We start from the raw sequence: 21,385 nt of genomic DNA, 5'->3' as shown, positions 1-21,385 counted from the left end.
TTACAACACAGGAGGCAAAACCAGGTCTGCTTTTTTTTTTTTTAACCACAATATTTCAGCAAAATTCACAAGGCAATACTATTGATAAATAAAAATGTCAACACTGTAAAAAAAAAAAAAAGCCCTTTTTTACAATGTAAATGTATTTGCACCATCATCTGTACTGATAACAGTTTACAATGATACACTTTATATTTTTTAGCAGGCTTTAAACATTCTTTGACTTTTCAACTTCTTATTCAACAGGAAAGCCTCACAACAATGCCATGAGGTAGATCATTTAATGTCCCATTTGGTAGAGGTAAAAGGTATTGCATGATTCCTATAACACCACTTAAAAGGTCAGATATCAAACTAAATATAGGACATATAAATCCTGTTTTAAAAGTCTACTTTTCCATTTCTCAGATTTACTTATGGCCTTTTGTATTTATTCTTCTCATTTGTGTTTAAATGTCATTGAATTGAATTGAGCATTGAATTATTTAAGTCAGTGTACAGTTTCACAGATACTTAGCAAAAAAGCTGTCTTATGAAATGTAGATATAGTTACATGAAAGCACATATTCATTGTTACAGAATTTACATAGTAGAAATTTATTTATTTTGTAGACAGATTTGTTTTCCTGTTTCTACCAAAGACTGTGTTTAGCTTTAATATAAAAAGGTCTGTCTTCAATCAAACACATCTTAAATTGGCTAAATATTCTCCAGAAAGCTTTGGGTGTTTCTCTGCATATAGAAGGAAGTGTAACATTTAAGTTTTTACTCTGCTTTTTCTATTGATATTTAGTTATTAGTAGTCATCAACTCAGAAATTTGGTGACATTTTCTTTTTAAAAAGAAAGTGTACATGGATGACCTTTTGTGTCTATTATATCTTAATATTAAGATGTAAATAATAACTAGGAAATTTTTAAAGTGGTATTTATCTTGTTTACATATATTGCGCTAAACCCACATACACATAAATTAACAAAACTTTGTCATTAAAGAAACAGAAAGGCTAGATTTTTCTCTGATAAATCAGAACAAATCTAGCACTTGAGGTCTCACATCTGCGCCCTGAAGATGAATACTGCTGCATCTCTGTAGTCACAACCCTGGTGACAGATGACCACGCACCTGCAGCTTTGTCTCTGAGCAGACATAGTCCCAAATAGATTGACATATCAGAAATGATTTTGAAAATCTAGTAAATCACTTAGGGATTTTTCATAGTGTAATTTAAGCATTCTGAAATTAATTACATGAATTTAAAGAAGGAACAATTTTTTAAAAAAAAAAGATTTTATTTATTTATTTATTTGACACAGAGATAGACAGAAGAGCACAAGCAGAGGGAGTGGCAGAGGGAGAGGGAGAAGCAGGCTCTGCACTGAGCAGGGAACCCGATGCGGGACTCGATCCCAGGACCCTGAGATCATGACCTGAGCCGAAGGCAGACGCTTAACCATCTGAGCCACCCAGGCGCCCAAAGAAAGAACAATTTTTAAAAATTATATGGTTTTTGGAGTCCAAGGCACATTAATAATAATTTATAGTAGCTAGTCCATACTGAGATACTGTGTGCAGACACTGTTCCAAGTGCTTTACTTTTATGAATACATTTAATCCTCATAACAACCATATGAGGTAGATACTATTTTTATTCCTATTGTGGAGGTGAAAGTGCTAAGAGATGTTAAGAAACCTGTGCAAGGACACATAGTTCATATGGGTCAGAGCCAACATTTAAGCTTGGGCAGCCTGGTTCCAAAGCTTGTGCTCTCCACCACTAGACTCTGGGCTGTATTTAAGCCCCAAAGTCACTTACTCGTTTGACAAATTAAGTTAATTTATCTTAAGGCTCACAGAGGCTTTCCTTTCCTCCATATACAGGAAACATCCACGCAGTGCTTAATATACGTGAGGTACTGTTCTAAGTGCTTATACGAATCAATTATCCCAACCTGATAGATATCTGACCTGTCAGAGAGCTGAAGACTTACAAAAGCACCAGTTACCATCTGCTGATGTAAATATTTCTAAATAAATAATTGGATAGCCCATTCCACCAAAAATCTGAGGAGTGTTTTCCCTGCTGTTAATCTTTTGAAAGCAACTCTGCTTGTCTATGTCCCATCAGTTCTTTTTACCTTCCTTGTACACATGGAAAAATGCTCCCAAGATTCTTCTTTTTTCTTCTTTCTGGCTTAACTTCAATTGATATATGGATGGCAAGATGCTGTTAAAGAATAAATCAGAAATGCTTCTTAAAAATACAACATGCATCCTGAAGCTAGTTCTTGTGTGTATAACAATATTTCCAGTAAGTTCAGATACACTCAAACATGTTTGAAATGGCAACTCTCCTTGTTAATGATAATCCTTTGTATTATTATTTACAAATCCAGGTTGGAGTTCAAGGTATATTGTAAATCCATGCTTCTCCATTCTAGCCATTGAATGTCCAGCCATCCGTCCTAAAATGTTGAAACTGAATTCTCAGGGAGTGATATTTTGCAACAAGAGTTACAGGTGCTCCAGGTTATTATATATAAGTTTTTGGCAGCCCTAGCAACTCCTCATATCCTGTGAAAAATGATGTTCCTTGTCTTCCATTGGGGGAAACCATTTATAAATACTCATTAATAAGTATCACAGTTTCTCTTGTGAGTGAGGAGTTCACAGTGTTATTGACATTTGCTATGTTTTCCTCCCTCAAGGTAGAGAAAGACTTCAGTCACTTGTATGCAAAGACCACCTTGTGATATTAGATTGGTCTGAGTTGGAGGATTTCTTGACATCCAGAAAAAGCACTGATCCAAACCACATAACTATAAATAATATACAATATGCAGGCATTTCGGCTTCGTGTGCCATGGATATAGTTCATAGGCAATTCACACTAGATACCAGTCTTTGAGGCAATCCATTCTCGATACCGAGTCACTCTGGTGTAGACCCCGGGTTTTTTGGGAAGAGCACATGATTGTCCCCAACTTACTATACCAACTAAGTACCAGATGTCATGATTACCATAAACCAGCGGTCCACCAGAATCGCCCTTGAGAAAAAACAAAAATATATTTAAAATTATTAATTCTAATTTAATTCAGGAGGAAGGTCATTGCAATCATCTCCCTTCCACAGGAAAAAAAAAAATTGGTACATGGAGTAGGAAGCCAGACTAGAGATAGATGATATAATGTTTCTCTGAATTGAGTTAAAATTTTGCCCTAAACATTAAAATGCATTGTTTTCTAGAAAGGCTAAACCTTATTCACATGGAATGGTTACATTATTTATGGTTCAACATCCTTGGATTTTTTTGTTAGTTTGATTAGACACTTCATGCATCGTTTAGTAAGTATGATATAAAATATTAAATATGAAGTTAGCATTTGCAAGCATAGGTGGAAAGTTTGGTGATCTCTGAATACTGTTAGCTAGACTCTATACTATAGATCGATTCTTGGTCTCCTTGTCTTTCATGCACCTAACTCTAATTTATGCTTGTTTGCTTAATTTTATATAAGCCCTCTTAAATCTGTTTTGGAACAAGGACAATTAAGTAACTAAACAGATATATATGTAGAGGTTGAGAGTGTGGTCTTGGTAGTTGAACTTCTAAGTTTCAGGACTAGCTCTATTAATTACTGGCTGTATGAATTAGGGTAAGATACTTCTCTGTGCCTCTTCCACCTCATTCATTTATTCTTTTATCAACTACTTATTGAGTTCCAACTATGTGTCCCAGGCATTTTGGTGGGCATTGAGGATTCAATAATGACTGAAAGTGAATGGTCTTCATACTCACAAACTTGAAGTTTAGGTTATAAAAACAATATTAAACAAAGCCCATGAATAAATGCAAAGTGACAACTATGATAAGCGCTATGGAAACATACACAAGGGAAATGTGACTGGTCAGGGAGGTCAGGAAAGTTTTTCCTGATGAGAGGTAATTGAGCTGATATCTAAAGGATTTAGACATGAAAAGGAAGGTGGGGCTATAACATGTTCTAGGCAGAGGGAATGGCTCTGCAAATGCTCTGGGGCATGTAGGAGCCTGGCATACGCAAAAATCTGGGAGGAAAAAAAAAACGAGGACTGAAGAGAAGACAGCAATGGGGCAAGTGGTGTGTGATGAGGCTGGAGAGGTCAGGAGAACAAGCCCTTGAGGAACCCTGTGGGTCTTTCTTAGAAGTTATATTTTCCATCTTAAGACTGTGTTAGGTAATACAGTAGTAAATCAGATAGACACCCCCAAAATCTGTACCTTCATGAAGTTTATATTCTAGTTTAGTGGGAGAGACAGACAATAAACCATCTAAATAAAATATATTGTATACTGGATGGTGATAAAAGCTAAAGGGCAAAATAAAACAAAAGACACAATCTACATATGTGGAGTATAAGTTCGGGGGGTGAGGAGTGACAGGTCGGGCAGTAGCATAGAGAGTGCGGCCTAGGGAGCAGGAATAGCTTGACATGCAGGCAGGAAGGACTGAAGATAGCTGTTAGATAGGAAGACTTGGGGAATTAGTATTTTTGAAGATGCAATAATTTTTGGTGACAAGGCTCAAGATGTGACCCTAGAAATGGTGATTGAGAGGAAGCAAAGATCACTGGGGGTTAGAAGGTCTAGGAACTAAAAGTCCAGCATTTCAATGGGTCAGTGTTAGTACCAAAGGCTTGGGATGGAGAGGAAACCTGTTTCAGGTGTCAAGGTCACTGAAGAGTGAGAGGGACAAAGCGAGAGACTTGGAGGCCAGGGGATGAAAATAAGATGCATGAGAGATGATGCCAAAGCTGAATAAAGTGGTCCTCAGAGGACAGGTTTCTCTGTCTTTTGTTTCCAATTTTGTTTAAGAAAATATTAGAACAGAAGAGTAATTGTTTGAACCAGAAATAGGGAGCAATAGACTTTAATCTCCTAATTTGTAAAATAGGCATAATAATAGCACCTCTTCAATTTCACTATATTAAATTAAATATTGTATATAACATGCTTAGCACTTGGCTTGGCATACAGTAAACACTCAATACAATAATTTTTAATATTATGATTATTAAATAAACAATTCTTGGTGAATTGGATGACTTTTTTTTTTTTCCTCTTCCAGGGGAAATATATGCCATGCTAGAAATAGCTAATGGAAATTTTCCTTTCCAAGTTTTGACCTTGACTTTGGACTTACCTTACATGCGTCTACTTTTCCTTCCATGTATCCAGCACATAGCATTCCTGAAGTGATCAGGCCATCATATACATCCTTTCTATTACACACATCAGTGCTTATGGTTTCCACCCTGGCTTGCCGAAGTTTATTTTGTGTGGGTCCTATTACACAAACAAACATACACATACAAACAAAAAATGTGTTCTTTGAATATAACTGTATTTAAAATATGAAAAACACATATGTTGTATATTCCTAGGAACAAAAGCACAAAAACAAAAGATTACTTTATTAACATTAATTATAATTCATTATTGCCTAATTTATGTTCTGTTTCATAAATGCCTAAATGCAAGGAACTATAAACATACATACCCCAATATTATATCATATTTGTGAATCTTCAAGTTATTAGAACCCCTACAACTATATGTGATAGTCTGTGTATACACTTTTTTTTCATGAGAAGAGGGTTCACCCCACTCATCTTGACCAACTGGTACCCTTTTCGTATAAGGAAATCAAGGCTCAGGGAAGTATATTTATTTTCTGAAAGATACTCAAGCAGAAACCAGTGCATGAGCCGCACAGTGCTATTTGCCCTATTCCATGCTGTAGTGCGTTATTTAGGGATGTCTTAAAGCATGGGAAACAGAACCAGTGCCCAAGGTAAGCCAGCAATCTGATGCCAGTAGAAAGCAAGGCTGGAGGTTATGAAAAGGAAAGGAAGTAGCTTAAGACTCCAGATTGAAGCTGTTGGTGAGTAGTCTTAATCTAGTTATAAGGGCAGAGAACATGAAAGGAGACTTATAACAACATCTCACAGAGTCCAGTTGGACAGGCATTGGGCATTTGGGAAATTTTACATATAATAGAGTTCTGTCAAGTAAAGAAAAGCCAGGGGCGCCTGAGTGGCTCAGTCGGTTAACATCTGCCTTCAGTTCAAGTCATGATCTCAGGGTCCCGCATCAGGCTCCTTGCTCAGCAGGGAGTTTGCTTCTCCCTCTCCCTCTGCCCCTATCCCCTGCTCATGTTCTCTCTTTCTCTCTCAAATAAATAAATAAAATCTTTTAAAAAAAGAAAAGCAAAGGAAAAAAAAAGCCAGATTAAGATATATTAGCATTTGTCTCTTACTTTCTTCAGGATGATCTTTGATAGAACCTTGAACATTTCTTATTTCCCACTTTAAAACATTCAATTAATCTCTCTCTTTAGAGTGGAATGAGCTAATAACTAGAAATGTTATAGATTTATAGAACTGGTATATTTCAACCACCCAGGAGGTGAGACAGATGAAAATAAATATATGTTAAATCAACTAACCAAAATGAAAATTCTCAAAACATTCACAAAACACTTTTAAGTTTATAATCATCAGAAAGCCTCACTAAAATGAGGAAACATTTAGACAAAAAAAAAGAAGAAAGAAAGAAAGAAAGAAAGAAAGAAAGAAAGAAAGAAAGAAAGAAAGAAAGAAAGAAAGAAGCTATCATTGGGGCGCGTGGGTGGCTCAGTTTGTTAAGCGCCTGACTCTAGGTTTCGACTCAGGTCATGGTCTTAGGGTTGTGAGATCGAACTCTGTGTTGGGCTTTGTGCTCTGTGGAATCTGCTTAAGATTCTCTCCCTCTCCTTCTCCCTTCCTCTTCACCTCTGCCCCTTCTCCCACTTGCATGCATGCATGCACTCTCTCTCTCTCTAAAATAAATAAATAAATAAAATCTTTTTTAAAAAAAGCTACCATTAAGATTGTGATCTGAAGTATATGCTAACTAGGAGTTTCTACATCTGGGAAATGTACAATTTAGAATCATTTATTCCCTTGTAGCCCCATAGTATTTTGTCCCTTCTTGTAGCATCTAAAACACTCTCTTCTTTTCTTCTCTATTAGCCTCTCCCCTTTCTCACCACTGCTCCAATTAATTGTGAACTCAAGGAAAGGGACTTGATTCCTTTTACTTTTTTAACCCACTGCTTCCAGTTCTGCTCTGGGCCACACGCATTGGAGGCATCAACATTATTTTTATGAAAAGTCTGAAAAGGGATTCCCTAGGACAGCTCGTTAGAGCTCAAGATAAATTTGTACTAAGTATGTTAGGCTGAACTACTCACCATCATCTACAAGGGATCCGAAACCTGTGACAAATACACTTGTTTTAGGTGGCAACTTTATAGATGAATCTGGAAGGCAAACTCTCTGTACTATATTTGAAAACTCAACTCGAGTAGTAAGCTGAGCCAAAGCAATGTCATTTTCGTTTGTTCCTCTGTGGTAGTTTTCATGAAGGATAATTTTCCCCAGCCTTCGTTGCACTGCAGGTGGTGTTATTGTTGTACCAAAAGTAGCAATCCATTGACTTGGGTCTTTATTTCTGCAAAAAATTAAAAGGTAAGGTTTGTGATGTTTAACTGCATCCTTTCAAAGAGAACTGAGATTGTATTTCTCCCAACTATTGGGATTATGCTCCTGAAAAATCTCTCTGGTGAGAGAATTTGTAGTTGTCGGCCTTATGGCAAATAGAGTTTAAAATATTAATGAGACAAGTGAGTGTATGAAAGCCCTTAAAAATATTTTACATCCTCTAAAACTAAAAAGAGCACAGCAACTAGATGGAATTTTCATGCTTTTTTGGATTAGTAATAGTAATTGATATTTTATAATGAATTGCCAATCTTTTAATTCCTTGTCTGTTAAAAAGATTCTCTTACTTCTATAATTTCAATGAAACATGTAGAAATTCATTTTGATTTGTTTTGGATAATATAGATACTAGGAGGTATTTTCCCTCTGTATTAGATGCTCCTTCCATTCTTACTTTATGACTCATCTTGTTTACTGTGTCTTACTGTGATCTTTGACACAAAGTGTAACCTTCCCTGCTTTACAAACCCTTATGTGTTCATGGGTTTGTACGGGTTTGTTTCTCTGCCCTCTGCCCATACACTGTCCCCATAGTCAAGAGCAAAGCAAATCTAACTCAATGTCACGCTGTTAGAGGCTCTCTCCCACCCCTGCCTCCCCTTCCCCACCCTTTGATCTGGCCTGGTCAGTCCTCCTTAGTACTTTTTTTTTTTTAAAGATTTTATTTATTTATTTGACAGAGAGAGAGATAGCGAGAGCAGGAACACAAGCAGGGGGAGTGGGAGAGCGAGAAGCAGGCTTCCTGCCAAGCAGGGAGCCCGATGCAGGGCTTGATCCCAGGACCCTGGGATCATGACCTGAGCCAAAGGCAGACGCTTAACAACTGAGCCATCCAGGTGCCCCCCCACTTAGTATTTTTGAGGCTCTGCCTCCACACAGAAGCTTTTCTCTCCCACAAGCTTCTATTACAAGCAAATTCTATATAGTCCTATTATTTCTTTACCTCCCTATTCTTCCCCAAAGCCCAGTTCTGTTTTTCTAATTATCCCTGTGAAGAATGACTAGAAATATATAGAAACTTGAAATTGTCTATGTAAAGGAAAATTACATAGAAAGAAATAACACAGAGAAGAATTCGTAAGGGGGTTTCCTTGTTCATGCAGGATTACTGTGTTGGTGAATCATGTATTCACACACTTAGAAGTGTAGTGAAAAACCTGAAAGATCAGTGATTTTCAAAGTATTCTGCACTGCCTCAGGGACGAGCAGGCCTGGCATATGTAGGAGTGAGAGAAAGAGAGGGGGTGGGCACCACAGGGACCTGGAGATGGGGGAAGGCTGTTTTACTTATTTATACTTTAAAGGAAAATTTTATTTGATGCAGAAATCTTAGGGCTGAAGCATTCTTTTGAAAACTGGAATTCTGGAAGATACAAAGAAATATATGACTTCAGTCCTACTACTCTAATTGAGTAGATCAAATAGAAATACCCTATCCCTTCATGCATTGTCCACCAGAAAGGGAACATCATGGAATAGCCCAATTCAATCGATGCTTTATGGATAAAGACACTGAGACTCAGAAGTTAAATGGCTTGCCCAGGTGAGTGATACATCCAGTGGGTTAGTGTCAGAGAGAGATGGCCTGCAGTTCCTGACATGCTGTCAAGAACTTTGTCCCCACCCACACTGTTGCACAAAGACTGGGATCATTTTACATGGACATAAAGGTACTAAGATTTGTCTTAAACATAATTTTTAAAACTACACTATTTCTGTAAAAAAATACATTTATAAAAATTTCAAAGTTATTTGGGTAATTGTGATATAGTCTTCAAAGTACACTGTATTTTTTCCTTCACAGCAGTATAATGCATTGTGCAATTAAACAGAATTATATCACTCCCAAAATTGAGCCCTTTCTATCATCACCTTTCCCAACTGTTTTGAATCATCACTATTGGCATAAAATAAGCTCTAATAGATGATAGATAGATGATAGATAGAGAGATAGAGAGATAGATGATAGATAGATGATAGATAGATACTATCACATTTTTAAAAATCCTTCCTTTGAGTCCACAACCACCCTTAACTGTCAAATTTCTCTGCTCCCATTCATTTAAAAACTCCTTGAGGGGCGCCTGGGTGGCTCAGTCGTTAAGCGTCTGCCTTCGGCTCAGGTCATAATCCTGGGGTCCTGGGATCGAGTCCCGCATGGGGCTCCCTGCTTGGCGGGAAGCCTGCTTCTCCCTCTGCCACTCCCTCTGCTTGTGTTTCCTCTCTCGCTGTCTCTGTCTGTCAAATAAATAAATAAAATCTTAAAAAAAAAAAAACCTCTCCTTGAAAGTTGTATCTAAACTCATAGTATCCAAGTCTTTCTTCTATTCTCTCTTGAATTTGTTCCCGTCCCTGTCATACCACTAATACTGATTTCTCTTATCAAGGTCACCAGTTATCTCTACTTTATCATACTCAGTGGCCGATTCCTGTTAGGTCTGTTGTCACACAGAGACTGCACTGGACCTGCTGAGACGTGTACTTCAATCACTGTATCTTACTTTCTTTACTAGATATTAATAAATTGACATTCTGGGTTTATTTATGTTTAATTTATGTAAACAGAGGTCAGTTATAAACTAAAATAGATGACACTCTCCAAAACAAGTGCGAAGATTGAAGGACTATGTGAACCCCCAAAATTAAGTTACAGGAACTCAAGTTCCCCTAAGGCATAATGCTAGTTATTCTGAGGATTGTAAATGTATGTAAGTGAATCCTTTTTTTCTTCTCTAGTGAGAGAGTGACAATCACCTTAAATTCCTTAGGTCATTCTCATTACACTTCTCCTTATAAAGAAAGGTGTAGGCACCTTGGAACCATTTGGGTGTCACCCTTGGAAGAATGGTCAAGCGTCGCCCCATATTACCAAGCACAGTTTTCTCTGAAAGGGAATGTGAATAGTGCCACTGGCCAGAGCTTTTTTTGGAGCTTTTGTCTTTTGAGAGTTTAAAAGGAACCTCAGGGAGGAAAGATGGTGTGTGCTTGATCTCTTGGGGCAACAGGGTGCCTGGGTAGGTCCATGTATGTGAATGGACACAACTGAGTCTTAAAAGCTATAGCTGTGGAAGCCCAAGCAGCACACTCCTGTCAGGTCATATAAGACCAGTCTTCAATACGGTGGGGGCCATAGGACAGGTGGCAGGCCCCTCCTGTCATCTACACACCTCTCTGGACCCTACAGCCCACAGGGTTTCTTGAAGGAAGAGCTCCAAGAGTGATACTCTTCATTTTTTCTTATTTATAAAGTGATGGTGGATGTTGGCACAGGGAAGATAGAGGGTTAATCAGGGAAAAAGAATGTTAACAGAAGCAGCTGAATTTTCTCCTTGAACATGTGCAAGAGTTTATACTTGTTATGTGTATAACAGTCAGTCTTTACACTAAAATAATTTATGAGATAGTAGGAAAGAGAACACTAGTGTCATGATAATATAGGAAAATATGTGCTAGGAACCATAAGAGTGATACAAACCAAACATCATAAATATTGAGAAAAGAGAGAGGGGAGTGCATGAATGAGGTGTAGAGTAAGCATAATGCATTCAGAGGGCAGAGCAGGATCCATTCTGAATGGAGTAGAGGAGAAACTGGTGAGCTGGACTCTTCCAAGCACTGAATTGGTGATAATCGATGACCAGGCAAGGAAGACTCACAACAGTCCTGTGAACTTACTTGCAGAAGCAGTGAGCTGCTGTGAGCAGCCAGGTGTTACTGATGAGGCTGGCTCCGCACTGATGGCCTCCCCCAATGAGCTGGAGGCTGACCTGCCATGGCCACTCCCCTTCCAGAGAGATTTCCCTCCCTTGGACAATCCTTTCAGTAGAAGAGGATGCTGGTAAAGGCATGTTTGAAGATGTCATCCTTATTCCACAGCCTGTCACAGAAATATATGTTAACTTGTTTTCATGAAAAGGAGGAGAAAAAGAGCATATGCTGATTTGCATTGGGTGCAGATGCTTTGGCAGTCCATTGTGCCTTCTGTTTTTATCCCCTTCCTAGGACTCAGTGTCTGAGGTTAGTCCGTAGAGGTCAACCTGATCCTGTTGAGGAGAAGAAATAGTGACTAACAGGTCAAGGCATCCAGTCCGGGAATTAACTTCTCTCTCTATTAAGCATATATGGATAGAGAGATAGATAAATCATTTGTTGAGCATTAAAAATGGTGGGAGGGATGGGGTGAATGGGTGATAGACACTGGGGAGGGTATGTGCTCTGGTAAGCGCTGTGAATTGTGCAAGACTGTTGAATCTCAGATCTGTACCTCTGAAACAAATAATGCAATATATGTTAAGAAAAAAAAAAGAAGAAGAAGAAGGTAGCGGGAGGGGAAGAATGAAGCGGGGGAAATCAGAGGGGTAGACGAACCATGAGAGACGATGGACTCTGAAAAACAAACAGGGTTCTAGAGGGGAGGATGGGGTGGCCTGGTGGTGGGTATTGAGGAGGGCACATTCTGCATGGAGCACTGGGTGTTATGCACAAACAATGAATCATGGAACACTTCATCTAAAACTAATGATGTAATGTATGGGGATTAACATAAGAATAAAAAAAATATATAGATCCTCTGCTAAATGTTTTAGATTTTATTTATAGCAACACACTTTTCAGATGAAAAAGCTGAGCCTTGGAAAGAGAACTTAAATTGCTAGAGGTAACCAGGCTGGCAAGTGACATAAGATTAGGAAGATCTACATCAAAATTTGTGTTCTTGCTCCTGAGAGAGAGCCCAGTACTGAATGCAGTTCATGATTCCCCCTTGACGTGAATTTATACATTGTCTTTGCAAGCCCTGAATTTAAACAGTCTTAACAATGACCTTTTTTTGGTTTTCTAAAACTTTAAAGTCTAGTTTCTAAAAAAATTCTGATTCCCTGACAACAAACCCTCAATTTGTTAGAGTTCAAATCAACCTCAATAAGACTTGAAAGCATATTGGTATGTTTTATTGATGTGACTTTTATTTTTATTTTTGTATTTATTTGTTTAAATATTTTATTTAAGAGAGAGAAAGCAGTGGGGGGGTGAGGGGAAGAGCAGAGGGGGAGGGAGAGGGACAAGCAGAGTGTGCTGAGCCTAGAGCTTGATGTGGGGTTCCATTTCATGACCCTGAGATCATGACTTGAGCCAAAATCAATTCAGACACTTCATTGACTGAGCCACCCATGCACCCCTATTTTTATTTTTTTTAAATAAGTTCTATACCCAATGTGGGGCTCAAACTCATGACTCCAAGATCAAGAGTGGCGTGCTCTAACGACTGAGCCAGATAGGAGCCCCTATTAACGTTCCTTTTAATTATTTATATTTTTATTAAAATACTAGTTTTTTTCAAAAAGGAATTTTTTCAGAAACAGGTTAAAAATATATGTCTGAAATCATATTCATAGATTCATAATAATTCCCTCAGAGTTAAATAGCTCTAGTTTAAAGTGACCATAACATTGGACAAATGGGATTTCTAGGTTAATATAGTGCCATATTGGTAGTGCCTAATACTTACTTCCTCTCCCAACTTCCTCTTAAAATAGGCATAGAAGTAATACCAATATAAATAATATCTACTAGTTTTGAGCCAGGTCCTATACATAGTGTTACATATATTTTCTCGAATGTTCACAACAACTCTATGGTAGGTGTCATCCTCATATTATATATGGAAAATCTGAGTCTATGGTATTTTTCAAAGGCAAAGGAATCAATTCAAAGCACCACAACTTAAGGAAAGATGAGAAAAAAAAGTTATAAATTCTGGTAAAAACTGCAATATCCAACGGGGTTTGAAAACAACTTCTTGGACTACCCAAGCTCTAACCTGTGAACCAGAATTGTGTGGAGAATCCTGGTAAGCTTGACAAAGCCTTTGGCTCCCCGCTATTGTGATTCCCCAGCCCAGGAAATAAAGCTACACTGCACTTGTTCCTAGCCAAGCAGAAACTATGGTTTAAACCATCCCACTGTGACACATAAACTCATTTCTTCCTCTGTATGTATGCAGAAGCCACATTTCCTGGCACACCATCCTATCACGAGATACAGGAAAGATAAGAAGTTCTATGAAAACATAGGTACTCCATGCACTGGTCTGAATGTGAATCCCTCAAATTTATGTTAAAATCTTAACCCTTAGAGGTCATAGTATTAGCAGGTGGGGCTTTGGGAGATGCTTAAGTCACCAGGGTGAAGCCCTCATGAATGGGATTAGTCTCTTATTAAAGAGTCTCCAGACTCTTCTGCTCATGGCAGGACGATACTTTAAATCTGTGAGTTGGAAGAGGTGCCTCACTTGAGGCTGGCACATGCCGGCACCCTGATCTGACACTTCCAGCCTCCAGAACTGTGAGCAATAAATTTCTGCTGTTTATAAACCACCCAGTCTATGATATTTGGTTACAGCACCAAAAATGGACTGAGATGCTTCCTGAAGGTCGTTTAAACAGTGAAAGGAAGAACACTGGCATCGGTGAATGCTGCATTCGCTGGTGCAAACGGAGAGGTCAATGTAGTTTTCGGAAACTCTGCATGTTGGATCAAAGCTTAAGCCTGCATCTAACTATACAGCATGGTTAGGGCCCCCCAAATCAGATTATATATAAACTCAAAAGACAGACACATCTCTGAAAGTTATTTTCTACAAAAAATCTTAGGGCATGTGTTTGGTATCAGCCAAGTTGTACAAGAAAACATGATCTTAATGTAATGTAATCTAATGTAATCTAATCCAATGTAATGCAAAAGCAGCCAAACGTAAGGGGAAAATATGCAGTGAGGAGAGTACACATAAGAGCTGTCTGTGATTAAATAAAATTCAAGAAATCACAGGCACATCATAGCAGATATAAAATCCACATGGAAGAAGAGAAAAAGTGACACCAGACAACTGAGATAAGTGGTTTTGGGGAGTACAGAATTGATCAGATCTTTCTGAATGCTGAGGAAAGTGACCCGAACTGGAGCTAGAAATAATGATTGATATGGAGGGCAGAAAATGGAGTTCAAATAAATCATCTGTGTGCCTGAGGGAGGAAAAAAAAAAAAAGAACAATTGGAATGGAAATCAATCATCAAATTTATAATGGAAGAACATTTTTCCAGAACAAGAAAAAAATAGGATACAGATTGAAAACATTCATAATGTCTAGTCAAAATTCAGTGCAAAATATAATTACAACTCACTCTCCTGGCAAAAAGTTATAGGGTAAATATTTCCTACATTCATCCCAGGACAAAAAAGGTAACCTACGTAAGAATAAAAAATACAACAGTCTTAGATTTCTCCTCTACAACAAAACACTAGTAGAAAATGGAATAATGTGTATAGAATTTATAGGGGAAAGTGTATACGACCCAATAATCCTATAAGAAGTTGAGATAAAGGAAGTGGAAGGGGGAAGGCAGAAAATGTACATGCCAGATATTTCAGCAAAAATGCAAGAAAACTGAGAAATTTTAACAGAAGGAAACCTAACTAGTTACCACTTTAAAACATTCTCTTGAATTGTGGGAGAATATTAAAATACAACGTTAGAAAGATAGTTAGAAAACTTACAATATCAAGAATACTATGTAATTTTTTTTTTTACTACATCCTGAAAATCATAAAACTTGAAATTGTAGGGGCATCTGGGTGGCTCAGTTGGTTGAGCGACTGACTCTTGACTTTCTGCTCAAGTCATGATCTCAGCGTCCTGGGATCAAGCCCTGCGTCGGGATCCGTGCTCAGTGGGGAGCCTGCTAGAGATTCTCTCTCTGCCTCTGCCCCTCCCCCACTTGAACAAGCTCTCTCTGTCTCTCTAAAATAAATTTAAAAATCTTTAAAAAAAAACCTTGAAGTTGTACTTGGTGTAAATTTATAAATTTAAATGTTTTAAATACTAAAAATAAGCAGTAATAAAAACACCGAGTATTTGGTTTACAAAAACATAAGATGAGCAAAAAAGGCTTTATAAATTCTACTTCTAACTTTTCTGTGGCTTTTATTCATTATCTTTGCTATGAAATGAACAGTTCATTGTGGGTTTTGGAACTTACGGCTGTTGAGAAGATTCATCATCTTTTTGCCGTCAATAGCTGGAATAAGCAAAACATTGAATTAGTTGGTAGAAGAATATGTTCCTGTTTTTATGTGATTTTGTTCAAATGGTCACTATAAGAAATGCTTATTATCAAAAGCATCCATTTTTCAAGAGGGTATGAGATTTTTCATAGCCAAGTAATATATACATAACTCTGATTTGATTTGGTCCAAAATGTATAATTTTACTTTAAAATGAAAAGAGAGCATTTTGTCGTTTTCTGATTTTTGCTATGACATCTGAAAAAGAAATTAGAAAATTAGGAAAGAATGATAAGGCTAAATCATGTCCCTGATTGCCTTCTTGGGAGCTCCAGTATAATTTGAAGATGCAACCTCCAATTCCCATCACAACTGGTGCTCACTGTATTAGATGTACCAGCCAATGTGTGTCAAGCATATGCCTGATGGCCACTGTTGAAAGGGCAGCTCCAGGGAGCGAAGGGCATCACAGGCCCCTCACAGCCTGATTTCCAGCCCTGGTCTACAAAGGATAGGAATTCACTCAGTGCAAGTTGATGGCCTTCTATCACTGAGGATTCTTCCTCATGGTGAATATTGTAATAGGTTGCAGCCCAGGCAGCAGGCACCAGAGACATGAAGAAGCTCTTTGACATACAGCCAGTCCAGGAACCCCACCCATACCACTTTATGCCTCCCTTCTGTGACATCTTTTTTCCCTTCAAATTTCTCGTGTTCGTTTACGTTTAGTTTCATTGCATTTTTTTTTTTTTTTTGGTTTGGTGTTTGTTCTGTTTTGTTCATTTGACAGAGAAAATAGAGAAGTATGTGATGATTTCCTCAGGACCACTGACCTCCCCAAGAGAGGGATGTGAGCTTCAAACACTACTAGAGGTTTCCTGGACATTTCACTTCTCCTTATTTAACAGGAGATAGGTATCTGGTGGAAGAAAATATTTGTAGTAGAATTTTGATTATTGAGTATAGTCATAGAATAGAGTTATTCTGATATTAAAACAAACCTGTGTAATAAAAATTCAGTGTGCATGACCAAGAAGTCTGAAAAATAATTTTTTAAAAAATTGTAAAAATTATTTTTTAAAAATTCTAAAAAAAAACATTTAACATATCTTTTATGATGGATATGTTAGCATAAATGATCATGCATTAGGGACAATTATATTATCAGAAATTGAAATTTAATTTGAGATTGCCATTTATAGAATGTTGAAAAATATGCTTTACTTTGGAATATAATTAACACTTAAGGTAGGTACCAGTCTCTTCATTATTTCTAATTACTTCATGAAAATTGTCATTAATGCGTGCAAGGATTCTATCTCAAAATGGATTTTGAGTATTTTCCTGATTTCTAACAACAGAGAAATTACCTTTAGACAATCTTTTTCTTAAATTCATGGATGCTTTGAGGGGAAAAGACTTTCCAGTCCAAAGGGCAAGCCTTATTTCTTGGTAATAAATCAGAAATAGCTGCCCTTGAAGTACTTAATCAGAACAGTGAACACAACTGGAATACCTATTGTGTGTGAGATTTACGTTAGTGTTTGGGGGGAGGGGTAAAGAACTAAAAAGGCACAGTACCTGACCTTGAGACTTAACATTTGAAACATATTATTAGGCCTCTCAGCTTGGATTCCAACTAGCTGTGAAGTAGTTTTAATTTCTTAACATTGTGACCTCATTTTCTTCTACTTTTGGGGAAAACCAAAACTTCTCTGATTTTGTTTTGTGAGGAATAAATGACGAAATGAATGAAACATAGTTTTAAATTGGAAATGATCTAGAGAACCTCTTCATAGATCATGTCAATGGTTCGTCCTCTGGGGGTAAACCTTCATAAAGGTGTTTGTTTCCCTGATACTGTAGAAGCTAACCCTGGGAACTGACCTGTAAAGATCTCTGGGAGTCAGAACACCTGTACTTCAGTTTTGGCCGCAAGGCTGGCTAGTCCCATGTCTTATATTTTCCTTGAGTCTCAGCTTCCTTAAAATGGCAGAAAATAATACCTACCCTCTCATGCTTTTGAAAAGATCCAACATGGTATATCGGAAAAAACTTAGAAACCTTAGCAAAAGCCCTAATCAAATATGAAAATAAATTCCTAAAATTAAACTTTGCCTTATAGTGTATATCGGAAAAAACTTAGAAACCTTAGCAAAAGCCCTAATCAAATATGAAAATAAATTCCTAAAATTAAACTTTGCCTTATAGTGAATTTTTATTTAATTTTATTCCACACTGATATGTGTATATCAGTGGTGAAGTCTTAAAATGAGAGAAGATACTGACCTAAATTCTTATGAAAAGTAAAGAGGAATACAAGGGGATCACAAAGATGGTAAAAGGACTTACATGTGAGTGTAAAGGAAGGTTTGTTTATAGTCAAAGGCAACTGTTTTGTCTTCAGACTTTGATATAAAATCCTTTCAATTTTTTTCTTGATTCGCTCAGCACTATCAGTAGATGGGTATCGAAACATGAGCACCATAAGAATTTTCACGCCATGTTCATCTGGACTGAAGAGCAAAAAAGCAGATAAAGCCACCTCTCTAATCATTAACTATTTTTACCTATTAAGATTCACACTAAATTTTAAAAAACAATGGATGAAATACATGTACATCAAATTTCTAAATTATCTCGAGAAATACTGGCTCAGATATGTAGCTGAAAAAAATTGTTCTTGCTCTTTATTTAGCTCATAGCCTGCGGGGGGGGGGGGGTGGGAGAGGAGGAGATGTTCATGAAATCATGCTTTATATGCACTTAAACAATTTGCTTTTCAAGACATTCTGAGCCATCATAACCAAGATAATTTTTCAGTACTGGTATGACAGAGACAATGCTTTGTGTTCATGAAACCCAGTTACCTTTTCCTCCTGAGCACAGAGCAAGATTTCATTTCCTGGCCTCCTTTGCAGTTTATCGAAACTCAAGTGAATTCTGAACAATGGAATGTGGGCAGAAATGATGCACCTTACCTCCAGCCTGGCCCCTGACACCTCCCATACCACCCTCCATGCTTTCACTCTTCCCGTATTTGCCAACCAGATGCTGAAGATCCAGTAGTCAATTCCATTCCACATCTCTCCCAGCACCCACGTCCCTGCTGCCACTCCCGACTCTTTGGACTATTCCATGGAAATGAAGTAAACCTTTATTGTATTAAGTCATTTATTTTGGGGGATATGATGGTCAGTTAATATGTATTTGATAAGTGGATAATTACAGAAAACACTTATTAAAGGAAATCTTTTGATAAAGGGATCACATATACTATAATGTGTAGATTTAGAAAGCCTCTAGTTGACCTTTGAGGATGAACTTAACCTTAAAACAGATAAAGAATCAAAGAAGGAAGGAGGGAGGGATGGAGGGAGAAAGCAAAGTAAGGAAGGAACAAAAATAGAGAGCAGGAGAGAAGAAAAGGCAGGGGCTCCCTAACCACATGTATATGTACTCTACCATCAAGAAATGAAGCAGACAAATAAGTATTACAAATACTTATATTTGTATATTGATTGATAGCCACAGAAAAAGTTTAAAATTTTTCATCAAAATAGGCAGAAAACAAGATATATTATTCCAGCAAATGCCAAGCATTTTGGACATCATATAAAAAGTACATTCGAGATGGATTCTGATAATTTATTTGAGTCTCTTACAACAAATATATGTTCAATTTAGGCATATTGCCTTTTATCAGAACATAAAAATGAAAAGGCATTAGAAATAATAATAAAAATCCAGGGGCATTAAAGAAAAACCTTATTGCAGAGAAAGTCATCATCTGTTGTTGTTGGATAAGCTTAGAATGAGGATAATCAAGAAGAGCTGGTCTACATTCTACCTAGCCCTGGGCTGAAGGAGCAGGTGCCATTCCAGTGCCATTCCTCCCCTTCCAATATCTAATAACTGACATCGCCTCTTGACATAGAGCACTTTACATCTTCCTATTGTAACTGGGAAATGTCTATGCAGTATAAGCTGCACTGCTCAGGATTTATGAAATCTCTGTGTTCCTGCAAAGATTTGCCTGGAGAAGCTGGGCAGTCATGTTGATGGAGTGCTTCTTAAGGGTACTGGTTTGAAGTTGCAAACTAAATTTACATACCTCATTTTGATAACATGAGATTTGATAAACCGATCTCCTCCAGAAGAATGTTGAAATATCCTAGACATCTGGTTAGAAAAATTAAATGAGAGTATTAGTCAAAAGAAAAATGTTACTCCTTCTCTTTTCTAGAGAGTTGAAGCAAAGACAATTTTGGTTTATTCCCAGATTGGAACTGGTTTATCATAGTGGTAAGACTAAAAGAGGTTCTAATTCTTGCAGAAACGAATAACCTTAACAAAACTGTGCAATTTTGTCAAGCCTCTGTAAGACAGGATAACAACAGTATCCACCTCACAGAGTTGTTTTGAAGATTAAATGAAATAATGTTTATCACACATTTCACACCTTGCTGGGTGTAAACTATTGATAATGTTCATTTTGATTATTGTCAAATTAATTTAAGTATCTGTGCTATTTTTAAAAGCAGCATCCTCACTTTTAATTTAATTTAATTTAATTAGTTTATCTTTTTGAGAGGGAGAGAGAGAGTGAGCCCGTGCAGGGTAGGGAGGGGCAGAGGGAGAGGAAGAGAGTTATAACCCCAAGCAGGCTCCACACCCAGCGAGGAGCCTGATGCAGGGCTGGATCTCACGACCCTGAGATCACGACCTGAGCCAAAATCAAGAGTTGGACCACCCAGGCGCCCCAGCGTCCTCACTTTTAAGAAAACCCACCCTAAATTTGTCTTATTCCCAAATATGGAAACTAGTCCACTATTTGTGTCAACTCGTTTCTTTCTTAAATGATTATCCCATCACTAAAGCATTTGACACAATAAGTAACAATACTGTCCTTTGACTCTGACACCCTCACTTGTTAGTCACCATTCTGTGGCAGGCAGGCTTTCACAACTGGTACCAGCTTTGGGAATAAGTTTCACCACACTCCATACCATCAGCATTTTATTATTCAGCTTTTCCAGCCTGAGCCATTGAAGGATTTGGATGTTCAGTGAGCTGATTTCCTGGAACCTAATTCTCAAAAGACTGTTGAGGCAGTGCCTCACAGTAAAAAGCACTGGACTAAGAGTCAGAAATGAGAAATCACAGGTCCACATAAGTTTATATAAGGTCCACCTACCGGTAAATCTTGCCCTGCCCCCAGTACTACATCCTCTGGGAAAGGGGAATATTGCCTCCCTCCCCAAAAGATTTCCCCCTCTCCCCGACTCCTTTAAACCAGTAACACTGTTCAGTAGATTTTATCAACTAAATATTGAATCTCCCTCCCTTCCTCCAATTCCACTGCTATGGTCTGATATCAGCTCCTGCGAAACTTGTGCCTGGACCTGTGCAGTATCCCCTCACTGGTACGTTTCTGTGATTCTATTCTGTCCTCTCCCCCCCACAATGCTACCAACCAGGATGATATTCCTAAAGTGCAAATCTGAGTATGTTATGTTCCTGCTTCAAGCCCAATGTCTCCCTCAGTGTGAGCTCCATAATCTTATGCCTTCATCAACCCTTGCCCTGCCTCTACCTTCAAAGCCCATTTTCTTTTTTTTTTTTTTGAAAGATTTGGTTTTTTGGTTTTTTTTTAATTTAATTTTATTATGTTATGTTAATCATCATACATTACATCATTAGTTTTTGATGTAGTGTTCCATGATTCATTGTTTGCGT

At 37.7% G+C, this 21,385-nt stretch overlaps 1 protein-coding gene across 1 annotated transcript in view; it reads right to left on the bottom strand.

Moving 5' to 3' along the window:
* Positions 1-2,812: 2,812 nt before the first annotated feature.
* LOC102750784 (transmembrane serine protease 11F) overlaps positions 2,813-21,385 on the bottom strand; it is a 35,375-nt gene continuing 16,802 nt past the window's right edge. Inside the window, exons 5-11 of the mRNA XM_081813154.1 lie at positions 19,761-19,828; positions 17,999-18,162; positions 15,622-15,660; positions 11,263-11,464; positions 7,278-7,537; positions 5,187-5,329; positions 2,813-3,049 (exon numbers count right to left, since the gene is read on the bottom strand). Coding sequence (XP_081669280.1) covers positions 2,891-3,049; positions 5,187-5,329; positions 7,278-7,537; positions 11,263-11,464; positions 15,622-15,660; positions 17,999-18,162; positions 19,761-19,828 — 1,035 coding nt within the window. The 3' untranslated portion in view covers positions 2,813-2,890. The remainder of the gene's footprint in view (positions 3,050-5,186; positions 5,330-7,277; positions 7,538-11,262; positions 11,465-15,621; positions 15,661-17,998; positions 18,163-19,760; positions 19,829-21,385) is intronic.

This window comes from Leptonychotes weddellii, chromosome 2 (assembly GCF_054177405.1).
Source record: "Leptonychotes weddellii isolate Sample4059 chromosome 2, ASM5417740v2, whole genome shotgun sequence".
Taxonomy (NCBI): Eukaryota; Metazoa; Chordata; class Mammalia; order Carnivora; family Phocidae; genus Leptonychotes; species Leptonychotes weddellii.
This window is presented reverse-complemented; position numbering and strand designations above follow the sequence as displayed.